General features: G+C 46.7%; 1 protein-coding gene across 1 annotated transcript in view; it reads left to right on the top strand.

The window, feature by feature from the left end:
* PIGN (phosphatidylinositol glycan anchor biosynthesis class N) overlaps window positions 1-19140 on the top strand; it is a 189698-nt gene that overhangs the window by 107859 nt on the left and 62699 nt on the right. The window contains exons 15-19 of the mRNA XM_075062010.1: window positions 1892-2031; window positions 2981-3080; window positions 3200-3292; window positions 5227-5318; window positions 6771-6882. Of these exons, the coding sequence (XP_074918111.1) occupies window positions 1892-2031; window positions 2981-3080; window positions 3200-3292; window positions 5227-5318; window positions 6771-6882 (537 nt within the window). The remainder of the gene's footprint in view (window positions 1-1891; window positions 2032-2980; window positions 3081-3199; window positions 3293-5226; window positions 5319-6770; window positions 6883-19140) is intronic.

The following is a 19140-nucleotide window of genomic DNA, read 5'->3' as shown; positions in this document are numbered from 1 at the left end:
CCCTCTGCCCTGTGCTATCTCTCTCGTGCGCAGCCACGACGCTGACCGCTTTTGTTAAACTCAGAGCCTTAACACGGCTAGCTGGTTCTAGCTACAAAGCGCGTCTGTCCTAAACTCCTGTACTCCATAGCTCAGTCTGTCTGCTTCTCATAGTAACTGACTCCTTAACTCCTGCTGTACCCCTGTCTCTCTCGCACCACGCCAACGCTCCCCCATGCTAGAGGGCTCCCCCACTCACTTCTATCTAGTCGACATTGCCCTACTGAGCTCCTTCTGCACCGTGCTACTGGGCACTCGCAACTGACACGTGGCCCCTCACGTTGACTGAGTGCTCCTACGCGACGCTTCATGCACTCCTAGCAGCAACTACCCAACAATACACGCATCTGCGTTGAGTCTTCTGTCCTGATGAACATTATACTGGCACTATGAGAAATGTGGATTTGCAGAAAGTACGCCCATTCCAATTTTTACGTTCTCACCTTTAGCACGCCCTCACAGATCCTCCTGTCTGTAGTGTCATACAGGCAACTAACATGTGCATATAGGGATCGATCTCGTAACTGAGCGAGAGTATCGGTCCCATATGAGGAAGCTAAAAGAGGCTAGCACTCTCAGCATTTACCCCATTGGAGAACGAGGATCTTGACTGACTCCAGGGCGCAGCGATACAACAATGAATTAAACAACGTATTACCTAGTGATTGAACCCGGGGGATATGATAGAGGTATATAAAATCATGAGTGATGTGGAGAAAGTGGATGAGGAAAAGTTATTTACGTATTCCTATAATACAAGAAATAGGGGTCACCAAATGAAATTAATAGGCAGCAGGTTTAAAACAAATAAAAGGAAGTTCTTCTTCACACAGCGCACAGTCAACTTGTGGAAATCCTTACCTGAGGAGGTTGTGAAGGCTGGGACTATAACAGCATTTAAAAGAGAACAGGATAAATTCATGATGGTTAAGTCCATAGATGGCTATTAGCCAGGATGGGTAATGAATGGTGTCCCTAGCCTCTGTTTGTCAGAGGATGGAGATGGATGGCAGGAGGGAGATCACTTGATCATTATTAGGTTCACTCCCTCTGGGGTACCTGGCTTTGGCCACTGTTGGTAGACAGATACTGGGCTAGATGGACCTTTGGTCTGACCCGGTATGGTGGTTCTTATGTTCTTAACATCAAAATCCAAAAAGGTTTAGAAAAAAGAGGATTAATACCAAATAAATTAATTTCAACAAATAAATGCAAACTTGAAGCCTCTTCTTGCAGACTTGCCTTACACAGAAAAAACTTACTCACATAAGAGAAGGCTGTGGAGAATCAGTCCATAGTTCCTGAAAAGAGGTTTGAATTTTCCAATAGTAATTAAAGAATTGTATTCCAGTTTGATTACTAATTTCTTACCCGAAAGAAACAAATGTGCATATGGAATTTTACGTTGAAACTTTTGGACATAGTAAATGTTATGCAAACTTGGGTGCTAAAATTTATTTTTCTAAATGCATATTTAGACACCTAAATAGAAGTATCCTTATTTTCCAAAATACTGAGTAACTGTAACTCCCTTCGATTTTCAAGTATGTTGTGCATGCACAGATCAGTGTTGTGTGTACCAGTTTGTGGAGACACGTTTTTCACATGCAGTTTACTGTAAGTCCTTTTGCTTGAAAATTCAGCCCTACATGTCTAAATGCCACTCCTAGGTATTTTTCTGCCTGGAAACACTGTACATTTTGCTGATGAGCTGCCTTGTACATTAGTGTAGCTGCTGTCTTGGAATAACGTTTGATGTACTGTGCATCAGATAACAGTGAAATAGTATTTTGGAGTTTGAAATATTAGAGTACTGTTTCAGGAATGTTTATATGAATCATTTGCATTTCAGGCATCTACTGTTCTCCTCTTGTATGGTTTTGCAGCTATTGGAGTATTAATAGCTTTTTTCCTGCTGATTCAAACCTGTCCGTGGACGTATTATATATATTGTCTGTTACCAGTGCCAGTATGGTATGCAGTTGTGAAAGAGTAAGTAAAAAATCAAGCTGATGCATAAACTCATCTCGCTTGTCTTCTCCGCCCCACCCTTTGTTAACAATCAAATTATGCAAAAGTCATTGAGAAGTGTCTTTTTCCTTTTATGAAGTATTCATTTTCCAGAACGTTCCAGGACACTCTGATTTCTCTCTCCCTAGCAGGTGAAGTGGGGTTTCCAAACTGACAGATATATTTGGCCCTTCTAGTAGATACCTCTTCTATCTGGAAATTTTTTTGTCCAATAAAAATGGTCTCATACTCTCCAGAAACAAAATAACATTGCAGGATGTGGGAGAAGCTTCCCCTAGAGTCTAATCCCTGGAGCAAGTTCCTGATGTGTTGGAGTGGAATTTGCAGAAACTGATTTTATAAGTTGGGCAAAACGTTTCTTTTTTCAGTGATTTTTTCAAACTAAGTCTGGTCCAAAGTGCTGAACACTCTCAACCCCCACTGCAGTGGAGGACACGCAGCACCATTCAGAATCTGGCTCTAATTCTGCAAAATTGGTTGATGGTTCTGGCCTATGCTGAAAAAATGCTCTCGATTATGGAAATATTTATAAGTTTGCGGTTGCCATTACTCCCTGACATATTGGCTATTTGTATTATTCAAAGAAAACTGGACATGCTCCTGTTGGCTTTTAGTAATGACCTATTTAATTAGACACCTAATAAAACTAACCAGGCATATTTTTGTCAATGCTTTTGAATTTTTCATCAGTTTCAGTGGATGCTGAACTTAATGTAAATAATCATAAACTCAGTAGCCCGTAGAGATGAAGGTAGTTCTGATGGTGGTGTTAAAATAATGTGTAAAATTAAAAAAAATGAGGGCTGCTTCTGAGCACTTACATTCTTAAACCTCCTAATTTATGGCAGTGATTCTGTCTAATTTGTTTTAACTAAAGATAATGATTATCCTGTGCAATCTTCCTAAACAGATTCAGAGTTATTCAAGACCTTGCGTCATTGGTCTTGGTATTTCCTCTGGGTCAGTCTATTGGATTCGTAGTAGCTGGTGCTCTGGGAATTGAAATATTAGTAAGTACTTTATTAATATGTATTTATAAAGGACCTCGTTGCTAGCTTTTTATCTGCTTGAGGAAATGTTGCTTTTTTTAAAGTTTGTTTTTCATTTTCTTATTGAAATTTTTTACTAGGTTTTCAGCTTTTTTTATCGCTCTACACTTACTTTTGGTCTCATTGCCTTTGCTGGCTGGCCATGGATCACACGACTGTGGACTCAGGCAAAGGTACAGTAATGATTTGCCAAAAGGCATTAAACTGATTGGTAGTTGGTTACCTTTTAGTCTCCTCTTTTGGACTGTGGTCTCCTGATTCTCATTCCTGTAATGCACTTCCTGTTATCGCTATAATGGCTAACATCAAGCAGGACAAGATAATGCCGCATTTCCTGGATCTATTGATGTTACAGTTTCACAGGCCAAGCGGTAAGGGTGCTGACCAAGCAGTGCTACTGTGACGCTTGACTGAAAGCTGATCTTGACTGTAGAATCACAGAATATCAGGGTTGGAAGGGACCTCAGGAGGTCATCTAGTCCAACCCCCTGCTCAAAGCAGGACCAATTCCCAACTGTATCATCCCAGCCAGGGCTTTGTCAAGCCGACACTTAATAAAAACCTGTAAGGAAGGAGATTCACCTCCCTCGGTAACCCCATTCCGTGCTTCACCACTCTCTGAGTGAAAAAGTTTTCCTAATATCCAATCTAAACCTCCCCCACTGCAACTTGAGACCATTTCTCCTTGTTTCTGTCATCAGGTACCACTGAGAACAGTCTAGATCCATCCCTTTGGAACCCCCTTCAGTAGTTGAAAGCAGCTCTCAGATCCCCCCTCATTCTTCTCTTCTGCAGACTAAACAATCCCAGTTCCTCAGCCTCTCCTCATAAGTCATGTGCTCCAGCTCCCGTAATCATTTTTGTTACCCTCCACTGGACTCTTTCCATTTTCCACATCGTAGTGTGTAATTGTTCTGCACTGCTTTTGGTAGTCACTATAATGGTCCAACAAATTGGTTGGGAAATCCAAGATTTCTGCTGAAGTCTAGTGTTCCAGTTAGCTGAGTCATGTTACCATCCTATTTTCAGGCTAGCTTAGTGTTACCAGTGTGCCGTTGTTGTATTCTGTGATGTCCTAATTAAAAGTGCTTGGGATAAAATCCTATGAAAATGGTCATGAAACATGCACAGATATTTTACTGAAATGTAATAGTTTTATAAACATTGAGGTCCTTAAAGGAAGTTTACAATGATTAGTCATAATACTGTAGGCATGTAGCTATTTACTAAATACAAATATTTCTTGAAAATTAATTTTTAAAATAGCTATTATAATCATCTGTCACTGTTTCACTATCTCGGTAACCAGTGTATCTCGTCTCACCTCTGAAGCTGCCATTGTACTAAAGTTTCTCAGCAAAAACTCTAGTCTGGTGCTATGGGGTGGGAATCAGGTGGCACTGTTTCCACTTGAATGCATGGGAAAGCTGCAGCTTTCAATGTCAGCCATCACTGTTAATTTATTCAGAACCCTTTTTAATTAAAAAAACATAGCAAACTTTAATTTTTAAAATATATTATGACAACTCTAAAAATCCTTGTTTTCTCTTGTATTCAAAGGAGAGAGATTCCTGAGTCTTGCTTTGCATTGTAAAACTGTCCAGGTGGCAGCTTCCTATTTCACTGTTAATTATTTTTTAATGTATTTAAGACAATTAATGGTTACTTGTTCTTCTGAGTAGTTATAGTATAGAATATCTGTGATTAATGTTAGTTTTATTGGGATCTCATCTTGCATTTCACTGATTTCCATAAAGGTATAGATAAACCCGGTTTTCTGAATAACAAGTTGTGCTCAAAGGCCCCAATTCAGGAAAGAACTTAAACACACTCTTAACATTATTTCCTCTTGATTTCAGTAGGACTTTAGAAATTATTAAAATGCTTGCCTGAATCAGCATCAAAGAGCTGTAGTGTAAATAACCATGTCAATTTTTTTCAGGTTATCCTATCCATGATGCATGCAACCATTTATTCTGATGGGGATTCCAATGGCTGCATATACTATTAGCTCACTATAGCAAATACAGAAATGTTTTCTCTATGCAATCAGTTTTGTCTGCAGGCATGATTTCCAAAGATGCTTTTATTTGTTTCCTTGTTCTAGGTAACAACATTGAGCTGGACTCTATTATGTTTACTCTTGGCAATGTTTCCCTTGATGCCTGTTGTAGGAAGAGAGCCTAATATTTCTCTGGTGTAAGTATATTTTGTTGATTAAAGCTCTTTATTTTTCCATTTTAATATTCACAAATTTAAATTCCCGTATCTAATTTTAAGTAAGTTGTCACTGAATAAAAGTCTGTAGCTAATGAAGTACTCACATTAATGGGATGGATTTTTTTCTCTTTTATTATGTAGATATTATGTAGCTTTTCTTTGTTGTTTTCCTGTTTCCTGTATCCTTTCCTCCTTGATTTTCCCTTTTGGCATCTCTTTCCCATATTGTGCGTTTCCTCCTCTTCTTTCCTTTGTCTCTTCCCCCACTGAGCTATTGTCAGTTTTTTCTTGTGAACTTCTATTATCTCCATCATCCACTCCATTCTCACTGCGAACTCCCACTTCATCTTGCAGGTATCACCTCTGACCAGTCTACTTGCCAGTTCCACTGATTGGCCCAGCATGGTTTAGTTACATTTAGTATAGAACTTAATAAAGAGAAATAAAATGCTTGATTTGAACTTCACACAACACTTATTTCCCTGCTCAACACATTGTGCCTAATGGAGTCATTTTAGCATGCTGTCACTGTGCTTGAGTAAGAGATGCCATTAGAGCTCTGATACCTGGGTATGCAGCATGATGTTTGGAAGGTGGGGGAAGAGCTATGATCCTAAATATTTTCAGAGCTATTGATGCTTTTCCCAAATGTAACTCCAACACTGCTCATTGAGTTTTAGTCCATCCTAACAGATATTTGATCCAACCCTTCCCCATCTACTGCCTACCCACTCATCTTTTGCATTGTGGTAGGTATGTTAGGAATATCTAAGAGGATTTTTAACACCTTATTAGCATCTTTTGGCTGCATACGTATGCATACATTTCCCCCAATCCAGTCTAGTTTGTTTATTTTTTTTATGCACATTGGATTCTATCCGCTACTCTGCTCCACCAGTCACTCCAGTTTCCTTCTCTCCCTGTTTTTTCATTGCAAGTGATCCCTAATGCAACTGGCACGTGCTGGGTATCCATTTGGTCCTCCTCATCCAGTTCGTCTTTAAATGCATTTAAATGCAATTTTTAATGTGGCCAAAAAACCTTGAAGCAAATTATTTTAAATCACAGATCTTTGTAATTCAACTCATAGACTTGCAAAGAAAGTAATTCAAAGAAAGCGAAGAATGATGGGTGTTATGTTAACATGATGAACAAACACAAAAACAAAACAAAGACCTAGGATAGAGAAAAAAGAAGGCCACAGTCAATGTTTATGGATGACAAGCCTTCAAAAAACATCTGTCACATCATTAATTTTAACCCCTTGGCTCTGGTTCCCAAAGATGGGTTTTAGATACTTTCTGAATGTTTCTAGCCGTAATTTTTTAAGATGTCTAGTTTCATTCCTGTGAGAAAAATCCTATGGGAAAATCATTCTTATGAGAATTTTATAAAGAGGGACATTTTAATAATTGTTTGTTTGTTTAACAGAACAGTAGCAGGTTTGGTGATTCTCCTGATCTCTTCCTTCTCCCTGGCAAGTCTTTGTAAAAGCAAAAATAAATATGTGCCTAAGAAAGATCTAACAATACTCCTTTTTCAGGTCAGTTGCTAATTTTCAATAAATTTGAAATAATTTCTATATGTATATTTGTATGTACTGTCTAAGGACCCAGTCCTGCAAACTCTATCAGGAAATTCTGTTTATTGTCAGGAGTTATCCAATTGACTACTTTTTTAATGAGACTATACTCATAGTAGTAAGCACTTTTAAATGTGGTAATATTTGCAGTATCAGATATTCATTCTCTGTGTGTGTGTATTGATGTGTGCACTCGCACACATGTTTACATATGTTTATATGCCTTCCCCTTCAATGTCAATGTCTTACCTTCAATCCACATGTGTAACTTCCAGTGATCTTTGTGTAAACTGCATTTGCTGATTCAAGGACACAGTATGGTCATAAGGGTTTGTCTTTTCGATTTCTGGCTTGAATTTGAAGAATAACATGAATCTGTAATCTAGTTCTTTTCTGCTGGTTAAATCCATTTCTTTTATCATGGCAAAGTTGAGAATACCTATGGCTTTCTGAAATTGATGGGTATTTCTTTCACAATATGTTAATTATAAATTACAGGAAGGATTTTGAAAGTTTGCACATCTGTTGTCTTCATTTTTAAATCTATTACAGCATTTGTCCCCCACCCTACCCCCAACTTAAGTTCTAATAATTTTTTTTAAGCCTTATGAATGATTTTACTTTGTTGAAATTTCTTACTGACCTAAACAATGCATTCAGTACATCATGGAGTTAAGCTTGAAGATTGAACAGTACAGATTGAAAAACACTAAAAAAATCAGGTGCCTAAAATGCCTCTTTAAAATATCAGAGGGGTAGCCATGTTAGTCTGGATCTGTAAAAGCAGCAAAGAGTCCTGTGGCACCTTATAGACTAACAGACGTATTGAAGCATAAGCTTTCGTGGGTGAATATCCACTTCATCAAATGTTCATCTGACGAAGTGGGTATTCACCCACGAAAGCTTATGCTCCAATACGTCTATTAGTCTACAAGGTGCCACAAGACTCGTTGTTGCTCTTTAAAATATGTGTGCACAAAGGTAACATTTTTTGCCTCTTTGGCTCGTGAAAAGAAGTGTGTGGATTTCCGGGGCTACTTATTTTAGCTCCACATTTAAACATTTAAAATTCTCATAACTGTCATTTGGCAGGCAGTGGCTCTCTCAATTGCATGTCTCAAAACAAGTGCTGTAGTACCCCAGTTCCCTGGAAATGCAGCCAGCGGTTTATAGGGAGCTAGTGGAGGATCCCATGGAAGCAGACCTGGAATTAGAAGGGAAAGAAAATGCCAGACCACTCGTGAGTCAGATAAGCGAATTCAAGCAATTCTACCCACTCTCAAAACACTTCATTTCATCGGGGGGAGGGATAGCTCAGTGGTTTGAGCATTGGCCTGCTAAACCCAGGGTTGTGAATTCAGCCCTTGAGGGGGCCACTTAGGGATCTGGGGAAAAAATCAGTACTTGGTCCTACTAGTGAAGGCAGGGGGCTGGACTCGACCTTTCAGGGTCCCTTCCAGTCCTACGAGATAGGTAACTTTTCAGTGCCTAAGTGAAGACCTTCAGGAGCTCCTCAAATGACCCTTTGAGTAGTGGTTCCTTCATTTCATTGATAACTAATCGTAGTCTCCATTAGATCTTATTTCAAAAGTCTGCCCAGTCTCTCTCCAAAGGAAGGAGGGACCCAGACCATGGTTCTCATTCATCCATTCTTCCTCAGAGTCTGAGAAAGGAGAGATTATTCAGATTTGGATTTGGAAAAGCAGATTACAGAGGCCTTGCACAGAATTCACAAATGCATCTTTCTTCATTGTTAAAAATGTATTAGTTGCTATCAAGCTTTAGGCGCTCAAAAGGAAAAAAGATTTCAGAAGACTGGTGGTGTTCCTGGAAGATGAGAAACAGTTTTACCTGTTCATCCCTCTGAACAGAATCTTGAAGACACACCTCTGTCACTCTGGCTCCAAAGTAACTCTTTCTATATCATCTCCAAACTGTACAAGCTCAGTAGTAGCTTCCAGCTTCTTGTCTAGTGTCCCATTAAGTGCACTCCATGGTAACAGCATGGCCGAAAAAGCCAGACCTCCTTTCCTCTGGACACCAACATTTCTCTGTGGGACCCAGTGAATAAGACATAGGTTGAGTTTTTGTTTGTTTATATTTCTAGAAGAATCTTTGACTTGAGGGGCAGGGTGGCTCAGTTTGCTACAGCTACCTATTTCTCTGAGATTTCTTTATCAGCTACTAATTGGTTCATTGAGGTACCTGTATCAGCTGAGAAAAAATTCTGTGTCCTTTGACCATCAGCAGCTTAAATCATGTGCTAAAGATTCTCTTAGTCTCTCTGCCAGCATCTTCCAGAGCTGATCAGTTAAACAGCGGGGTCAGAATTTCTCTTCTCAACAGAGAATGGTGGTTCTTCTTCGAGTGGTTGCTCATGTCCATTCAAAGTAGGTGTGCATGCCAGCCAGAAGATTTTCCCTTAGCAGCGTCTGTAGGGTCGGCCCTGGCGCCCCCTGGAGTGGTGCCACTACGGCACCTATAAAGGGGCCCGCCGACCCTCCACCTCCTCAGTTCCTTCTTACCACCAGTGACGGCTAGCAGGAACTTCTCTTGCGCATAGCAAGTTAGCAGTGTCCTATCCTTGTGTATAGTCCGTGTGTATAGTTTTGTTGTAGTTAGTTTACTTAGGTCATTGTATATAGTTCTTGGTAGTTGGGGGTCCCCCCCCCCAAGTTTTTGTCACCCTCTGGGGCATGCCCAAGTACCTCGGGTTTAAACTCTGCAAGGACTGCGGGAAATTCATGCCCAAGAGTGACCCGCACTCTGCTTGTTTGAGGTGCCTTGGAGAGAGCCACCAAAAGGACCGGTGCTCTATCTGCAGAGGCTTCCACCCGAGAACTCTCAAAAACAGAGCTCAAAGACTTAGAGACCTCCTGCTGGAGTCTGCCCTGCAAGCCACCCTTGGACCGCGAACCAGCCGAGACGGTGCCAGCACGTTTCTCGGTATGGAGCGCCCCGGCACCCGCATCAGGACTAGAGTCCAGCCCAAGTCGTCTAAAACCTGGCACCGGACGGAGTCGGGTCATAGGAAGTCGGCCTCAGTGCGGCATTGCTCATTGTCGCCATTGCCTGCTAAGAAGAGAGAGCCGGTGAGGGAATGGTTACCCCACCAGGACTGAGGCCGACACCGTCGCGGGTGCAAGCGGATAAGCTGGGCTGCAGCCTCGATGCTCCGTTGACTCCCACACCGCAGAGAGGCAGTCGAGTCCGGACTGGCCTAGATCCCCGGACCTCAGACAGAGACTTGCACCTCCCTTCGACACCAGAGGCATTCAAGGCGGCCTCAGACTTGAGGAACTCCCGGCGCTGGCCTCCCACACCGTAGGGAGTTGCTACCCGGCCTGTCCCTAGTACAATTGAGGTGCAAGCCGGCCATGCTGTCGCCTCCCTCCCCGCACCGTGCCGCTAAGCTGCACCGGACCAGTAGGCTCCCGCCACCTCAGCACGCTGCTCCAATGGGTGCTGCTCCCCCCAGGTCTTCGTACTCAGAGACTCAGACTCCGAGGCAGACTCCTACCGCTCCAACTGGTCACGGAGCAGGAGATCAGTTTCGGGGCAAGCCACCAGCATTACCCACCGTGGCAGCAGCAATGGCATCTGCCCTCACAGTGGCCGTTTGGACCCCCTGGGCCTACCACCAGTCGGAATGCCAGGCATTTGGTCCTCCATCAAGGTCGGCCTCGGTCTCCTCGGCGTCGGTGGCCCTGGCACAGCTGCCTCCTCCACCGTCACCGTCGCTGGGCAGGGGTGTGCCATATCCAAGTTCAGCACCACCTAGCAGGGCAGCGGCACCAGCAGCAGCTACAGTTCGGGCTCAGCAGGCACCGCCTAATACACCAAGTCGCTCACTGGCAACCCCGGCACCGGTTGCGGTGCCACATTTAGAATCGAAACCGGCCCTGCAACCACAGTACCATATGCTGCAGGACCCCGGAGGAAGGGCCGATCCATGTAATTTCCTCGTCTTCCTCCCTGGATGAAGTGGTCTCGGGCACAGCTGCAGCACTGGCCCTGGAGGATGCTTGAATCCTCCAACAAATGCTCCAGCGAGCAGCTCAGAGCCTCGCAATCCAAGCAGAGGAAATCGAGGTGGATGCGGACCCTGTAGTAGACATCCTGGCTCCCTCAGGGCCATCCAGGGTTGCTCTCCTGCTGATAAAGACCATAGCGGATACGTCCCGCACCTTATGACAAATGCCAGCCTCACTGGCCCCTACTGCCAAGAGAAAGGAGCAGCGCTATTTCATCTCCTTTAAAGGGCACAAACACTTGTACACCTACCCACCCCCCACCCACCCCCCGGACTTCCTGGTGGTGGATGCGGCCAACCAATGGGAGCGTCAAGGGTTTCAGCGGTCAACACCAAAGAGCAGGGACGCTAAAAGACTCGACCTCTTTGGCAAAAAAATGTACTCCACGGCAGGCCTACAACTTCACATTGCCAACCAACAGGCAGTTGTAAGCCAATATGGTCATAACACGTGTTCAGCCATGTTGAAGTTTACGGAGCTCCTTCCCCAGGACTCGAGGTCAGAGTTTTCGGCCCTGGTGGAGGAGAGGAAGTTGATCTCCCGAGCCTTCCTCCAGGCTGCCATAGATGCGACGGACTCAGCCTCGCGCACCCTGGCCACGAGCCTGGTCATGTGGCGGGGAGCCTGGCTCCAGGTCTCAGGCTTGCCCTATGAGGTCCAGCAGACCATTCAAGACCTCCCTTTCGAGGGGCAGATGTCGTTTTCAGAAAAGACGGACAAGCGTCTGCATAGCCTAAAGGACTCGTGGGCCACGCTTTGCTTGCTGTGTTTGCATACCCCTGTGACCCAGCGCAGGCAGTTTAGGCCGCAGACGACTCCAAGCCCCTACCAGCATCAGACTCGCTAGGAGCTGGGGTGCAGGCGGGGCAGAAGTGGCAGGAGGTGTCACCAACAGCACCCCTCCAGCCAGGCGTTCGGTCAATTGAGACCACCATTGGGGCGTAGACCCACTATTTGATGGTATGGTCAAGGGCGACCTACCTACCGAGACTTTGGATCCTTCTACCCCTACCTTTGGGTCACGTCTGTCCCATTTCTACTGTGACTGGTCCTGAATCATGTCGGAAGCTGGGTGCTCCGCACGGTAGAGAGGGGATATTCTATCCAGTTCTCCTCCCTCCCACCCCACCAGCCCCCATCCCCATCCCTCTTCAGGGACCCATCTCACGAGCAATTTCTAAGTCAAGAAATGAAGTCCCTCATGGAGGCAGGGGTGGTGGAGGACGTCCCTTGGGAGCTCAGGGGCAAAGGCTTCTACTCCCGGTATTTCCTAATATCGAAGGCAAAAGGGGGCCTGAGACCCATCCTAGACTTGTGGCGGCTGAACAAGTTTGTACGAAAGCTCAAGTTCCGCATGATCTCCCTGGATCCAGGAGATTGGTCTGCTGCCCTCAACTTAAAGGACGCTTCTTCTTCGAGAGATGTCTCTGTGGGTGATCCATTCTAGGTGTCAGTGCACCCCTGTGCCTTTGATCGGAGATTTCTGCAGCAGTACTCGTACCGGCCACGCATGCTCAGAGCCTGGCCCCCACTCTGAGTATACCTCTAGTGAGCATGCGCGGCCGGTTCCCTCAATTCCTATCTCTACCGCCGGCTTGAGACGGAGCTCAGCAGACTCCTTAAAGAATTTCTTTCCTCATCTTAAAATAACTTGTAGTTAGACAGTTTCTTGTTAGTTAGTGTTACTTACTTTTTTTTCTACTGTTAAAAAAAAAAAATTCTCTCAGCCACTTCAGATATGCGTGGCTCCACAGGCTTTAAGCGCTGCTCCTCCCGTAAGGATGCTATCCCTCTCTCCGATGGACATTCACAGTGCATAAAATGTTTGGGAGAGACTCATATTCCCCATAAATGTGCTCACTGCACTAAACTAAGCTCCAGAGCGAGAATGAGCAGGGAGCTAAAACTTAAACTTATTCTACTTCAAAAATCCCTAGGGTCCAACTCAGACCCTGGCGCGGACTCTGCCTCCGCTTACCGACACAGCTCTCCCACTTCTAAAAAGCAGAAGAAAGCAGCAAAATGAGGGCACCTTCTGTCAAATTCAAAAGAAGCCCTTAGATACAAACCTTCTTCGATCAGATCCACAGTCTTCTTACCAGTGCTTCCCAGCCTGAGCACTTTCGATGAGCTGGGCTCGTCCAGCACCGCGTTAAGCCCACCTGTGCTTTTGGCGGCAACGCAAAGCTCCAGTGCCGAGGTGACAGGCTTTCAGTTGCCTGCCTCGATTATGGCACCTATTGGCACCGCGATGAATGCGGTGCCGACATTTCAGGACCCCCCTGAGGCACCTCAGCCTGCTATTAATAGCACGGCACTGACTCCGGCACCGGCATTAACAGCACTACTTGGCACGGAGCCAAGACTAAGAACTCCAGTGCAAGCCCGGGTTCCCTCACAGCAATTCTATCAGCCTTCATCTTCAGCTGCCTCAGTGTTGCCGTTTACCCAGTCAAGTAACCTCTTAGTGTCACCTACGCTGCAATCGCCCTTCCTTAAAGACTGCTTCTCCCTTACGAATGATTCAGGGTCCGAACAGCCTTCCTCCAGTGAGGAGGAGTCTGAACTACAGGGTGATGTTTCAGTGCAATCAGAATTCCATCCTTGGAGTCCTGTCACCTGCGGGCACAGGAAAATTGTCTCAGACTATCCTAGAGACCCTGCCTCCTGGTGCGTTAACCTCTGGATGGCACCACCTATGCCTTTTCCACCACCATGACAGTATTGGGCCCCATGGGCACCTTTCCCTCAGCAGCACACCCGCTATTCCAATCCGACGAGACACGAACGCCCAAATCATATGACTCACTTGGCGGCACCCTCCCATGCTCAGGATCAATTAACTCCTGCTCCTGACCCAGTACCAACTGAAGCAATGCCTGAAGAAGCTTTACTTCCCTCTCCTCTACTGTCCTCAGACGATTTTTCGAAATTCCAGGATCTCTTTAAAAGGGTTGCCAGCGAGCTTAGAATCAATCTAGAAGAAGTACTGGACCAACAACATGAGTTAACGGACATCCTGCAACCCTCTTCTTCATCCAGACTGGCATTACCAATCAATGCAGCCCTTCTGGAATCTGCGAAGTCCATCTGGCAGGCTCCAGCCACAAGCCAGCCTACCTGCAAACAAGCGGACTGTAAATACTTCATTCCCTCTAAGAGCTCTGAATTCCTTTTCTCACATCCTGCGCCAAACTCACTGGTAGTGGACACAGCCGATCAGAGGAACAAACAGTATTTCTGCCATACCCCAGCCAACAAGGAAGGCAAACACTTAGACCTGCTGGGTCGCAAAGTGTATGCCTCTTCAACCTTACAATTTCGAATTGCCAATTATACCGCAATTCTGGCAAAGTACAACCATAGATAGAAAACTATAACAAGTTCATGGACTTCTTCGGTCTGAATGTGTTCTAATAAAAACAGTTTACAGCTTTATTTTCCGAGGCGGCCAAATCATACATTGCAGGCTCGTAAGCAGCTCTGGATGCAGCCAATACCGCAGCAAGATCCACTGCTACGGCGGTGGGTTCATGGTCGAGTTCATTGGCTCTCCTCTTCCTCTTTCCTCGCGAGTTCAGAACACCATAGTAGGATCTCCCTTTTGAGGGTGATAAACTCTTTGCTTCCACCACGAATGAGGTGCTCCACTCAATGAAGACTCAAGGGCAACTCTGTCGGATCCTTAGGCATCCAAACCCCTTACACCAAGAAAGGCGTCAGTACAGATATCAACCTTACACCGCCACGGCTACCCCCCCATTATACTCAGCATGCCAGATCGGCAGGATCACAACAGCAACACAACGCCAGAAGATCCAGATAACCAGCGGCGTCGCCCCAATTCTTCCGGGCATGCCCAAGTTTCCTCCAACTAATATTGCGATTTTGACCTTGGTCAGGGTTACGTAAACATCATCCCAACTTCAGCATATGCACCCCGCCTACAAACTATCTTTGGACACTGCCTACAGGGCCATTTTTGCACCAATGGCAGAATATTCCACCGGACAAGTGGGTCTAGAGGCATCACAACTGGGTATTCTATCCCCTTCCCTTCTCCTACCTCCCACTCACCCACCCTCCCCGTCCTCTGCAGGGGACACCTCTCACGAGCTACACCTCCAGCTAGAAGTAACAACATCTTCCCTTTTTTCCCCCCAAAAAAACCCCCCTTGGGCCTATCGAGCTTGTGCCCGAATACCACAAAGGGAAAGGGTTCTACTCCCAATTATTTCTTAACAGAAAGAACTGGAGGATGGTGACTCATCCTCGACCTTCAGGCAGGCTCAACAAATTTGTCAAAAAAGACAAAAGTTCAGATTGGTTTACTCTCACCACCATAATTCCAGCCCTGGAGCAGAGCGATTGGTTTTCAGCCTCGACCTACAAGACGGGCCTACTTTCACGTCACTAATCCACCTGCCCACAGACGTTTTCATCGTTTTACCCAGCGGCTCAACACATTTTCCAATACAAAGTTCTTACCATTTCAGCCTTTCCACTGCCCTCGAGTTTTCCCAAGCCTCCTAGCAGTTGTCATGCCCTAACTTCAGGAAAAAGGAGTCATAATATTCCCTACCTCGACGATTGCCTCCTGAAGGCCTCCATGTTTCGATTGAGGCCCTCGCTTACACAACTCACCATCGATTGCTTCCAATCCCGCGCCCGCAAATAAACAAAAGCAAAATCCCACGTTTAAGTCCTACCCAGGCACCTGGAGTTTATAGGAGCAAGCCTTGACTCCACAACCGGACTGGCATCTTCTCCACCGACAATTCAATACCATAAAACTGCTGGCTACGAGACTTCGCAACAGCCCCCAAGGTCACTGACCAAGACTGCCTCCAACTAGTAGGGCACATGGGCCTCGTTGCACCTTCGTGGTCCGAATGCACGTCTCTAACATGAGGTGCTTTCCAAGCTTGGCTGGCCACGGTTACAAACCAAACATTGCACTTGATCTTAGCCATGCTGCTCCAAGGAGCAGGTTGAAGACCCAGGTGAACGTCTCATCAGGTGCGACCTTTCTCAATCTTGGCCTTCCTCTTGGGGGGGGAAAACGGAAAAAAAAAGCCAAAGTTTCCCAACACCCCACTTTGTCTTCCCAAACGCCACAAAAAAAGAAATAGAGTTCATAGGAGCAGTTCTGGACTCCACTCATGCCAGAGCGTACTTGCTGGAATCCAGGTTCCGTGCCGATTTCCGAGCTTCATCCTCGGACTGCACCGCACCCCTGATTTACCACCGGCGCGAGTCTTGCCTCCGGCTGTTGGGCTCACATGGAGCAGTGCACCTATGTGGATAGTGCCAGACTCCGGCTTCGCCCGCTACAGTCCTGCGTTGAGTGACAGTAACTATCGCCCGGCCAGGGACCCCTTGGACTCAGTGTGTCCATTCCCCCACTTGGTGCTAAGCTCGCTGCACGGTGGTGGCTCGACCCGCACAGAAAGTGTGCATGGGTGTCCCCTTCGCTGCCCCTCAACCCTCCCCTCTCCCTGGTCCCACAGATGCCTCGGATTGGGGTTGGGAGCGCACCTCTGGGACACTCAGGACGCAGGGCTTATGGTCGCCGGAGGACCTTCGAGAGTTGCATATCAATGTCAGGGAGCTGAGAGCGTTTCGCCTGGCTTGGTTTGACCTTCCGTCCCACCTGGCTGGCAGATGTGTTTCAGTCCTCTCGGACAACACGTTGGCAGTCTTTTATATCAACAAACGGAGGTGCACGCTCCTCTCCCCTGTGCAGGGAAGCCCTCGCGCTGTTGGATTTCTGCGGCCACAGTGCTACCCACCTGATGGCGTTCTACCTTCCGGGGGAGCAGAACTGTTTGGCGGACACCCTCAGCCACTCGTTCCGGGGTCACGAGTGGTCCCTCCGATGGGACGTGGTACGCTCAATTTTCCAGCTCTGGGGTTTTCCTCGGTTAGACCTGTTCGTCTCGAGGGACAACAGAAAGTGCTGACGGTTCTGCTCTCTCCTGGGCTGCAGTCAGGGGTCTCTGTTGGATCCCTTCCTACAGTCTTGTGGGGTCGGTCTGCTCTACGCCTTTCCTCCGAGCCCCCTGATACACAGGGTGATTTTGAAGATTCGCAGGGACCACGCATGGGTAACTCTGATAACTCTGGTGTGGCCGCGCCAACATTGGTACACGTCACTCCTGCACATGCCCGTTCAGGCACCCCTGACGCTGCCCCTGCTCCCGGACCTGATCACGCAGGACCGGGACTCCCTCCGCCACCCGAACCTGGAGTCCCTTCACCCTACAGCATGGATGCTCCATGGCTGAGCCCCGTGGAGATGCAGTGCTCCCAGCAGGTCAGACCAGTGCTGCTCGGTAGTAGGAAACCATCAGCTAGGGCCACCTACCTGGCCAAATGGAAGCGCTTCTCCATATGGTCAGGTCAGCGAGGTCACAATCTGCTAGGGGTCCCAATCCCCATTGTCCTAACTATTTGCTCCACCTCAGACAACTGAGCCTCTCCCTCTCCTCGATTCGTGTTCACTTGGCGGCCATCTCGGCTTTCCATCCAGGAGAGGGGGGTACCTCGGTGTTTGCGAACCTGCTGGTTTCCTGAAAGGTATGGACAGGCTATTTCCACATGTTCGTCAGCCGGCCCCTGCTTGGGACCTGAATATGGTCCTCTCCGCCCTCTCGAGACCTCCCTTTGAGCCTCTGGCTTCGTGCTCCCTGTTGTACTTGTCGTATAAGACCACCTTCCTAGTGGCGATCACCACGGCCAGGAAGGTGTCGGAGCTCAGAACGTTAACATCCGAGCCCCCGTACACTATCTTCTATAAGGACAAGGTCCAACTTAGACCTCACCTGGCTTTCCTACCCCAGGTCGTCTCACAGTTCCACATGGGTCAAGATATTTTTCTCTCAGTGTTTTATCCGAAAGCACACTCTTCCAATGAGGAGTGAAGGTTATATTCCCGGATGTCCGCAGGGCCTTGGCTTTGTATATCGAGCGTACCAAGCCATTCAGACGCTCAACTCAGCTCTTCATCGCAGTGGCGGATAGGATGAAGAGGCTCCCAGTCTCCTCTCAGTGAATCTCTTCATGGATCGTGACCTGCATTCGGGAATGCTACCGCATAGCTAAGACCCCTGTCCCTCCAGTCACGGCCCACTCCACTAGGGCGCAGGCCTCCTCTGTGGTGTTTCTGGCTCAGATCCCGACTCAGGAGATTTGTAGAGCAGCCACGTGGTCCTCCATCCACACGTTCTCGTCACACTACACCACCACGCACCAGGCTAGGGATGATGCAACCTTTGGTCGTGCAGTACTCCAGTCAGCAGTGATCTCCAACCCCGTCACCTACGGTTAGGCTTGTGAGTCACCTACTTTGAGTGGACATGAACAACCACTCGAAGAAGAAAAAACGGTTACCCACCGTTTAGTAACTGTTGTCCTTTGAGATGTGTTGTTCGTGTCCATTCCAATACCCACCCTCCTGCCCCCCTGTCGGAGTGCCGGCAAGAAGGAACTGAGGGGGTGGAGGGTCGGTGGGCCCCTTTATAGGGCGCCATAGTTGCGCCACTCCAAGGGGGGCCAGGGCTGACTGTACGGACGCTGCCAGGGGAAAATCTTCCGGCTGGCGTGTACGCGGCGCGTGCACACCTACTTTGAATGGACATGAACAACACATCTCGAAGAACAGCAGTTACTAAAATGTGGGTAACCATTTTTTCTCCCTCTTCAGGCCTCTTGCTTTTTGGAACGTGTTCCTGCTTCTGTTCAGATGGATCTGTCAGAGACGACGGCTTCTCCTCTCCTGATCCCTGTTTTCCTAGTCTGGGTGCCCTAAATCCCGTCATTCATCCTTTCCCTCTTTCTCTTAATTAGCAGTTTTGCTAGAGGCTATGTGCACCTGCCTTTTGAGTCTTTTGACTTCAACTGACATAAAGTTTCTTGTGGTGATTACTTTTTCCTGTTGTTTGGTTAAGAGGGCTGCTTTCATGCCAGGAACTCTATAATGCTCTCCACGAGGACATGGCAGATATTTTTATTTGCTTGAGCTTACTGCTGCAGGTTGTTTTGGAATTTCATCTGAATTAGGATATCTTCCCTCTCAGTGTGTCATAACCCAAAAGTCAGAAATGAAAGATTGGGCATAATTTATATTTTTGTAGGACCTTTAAAGTTTCCTACATAGGAACAGGGCCGGCGCTACCATTTAGGC

The sequence above is a fragment of the Chelonoidis abingdonii genome, chromosome 2, assembly GCF_003597395.2.
Source record: "Chelonoidis abingdonii isolate Lonesome George chromosome 2, CheloAbing_2.0, whole genome shotgun sequence".
NCBI classification, from domain to species: domain Eukaryota; kingdom Metazoa; phylum Chordata; order Testudines; family Testudinidae; genus Chelonoidis; species Chelonoidis abingdonii.
Note: the sequence above shows the minus strand (reverse complement) of the source record. Positions and strands in the feature narration are given on the sequence as shown.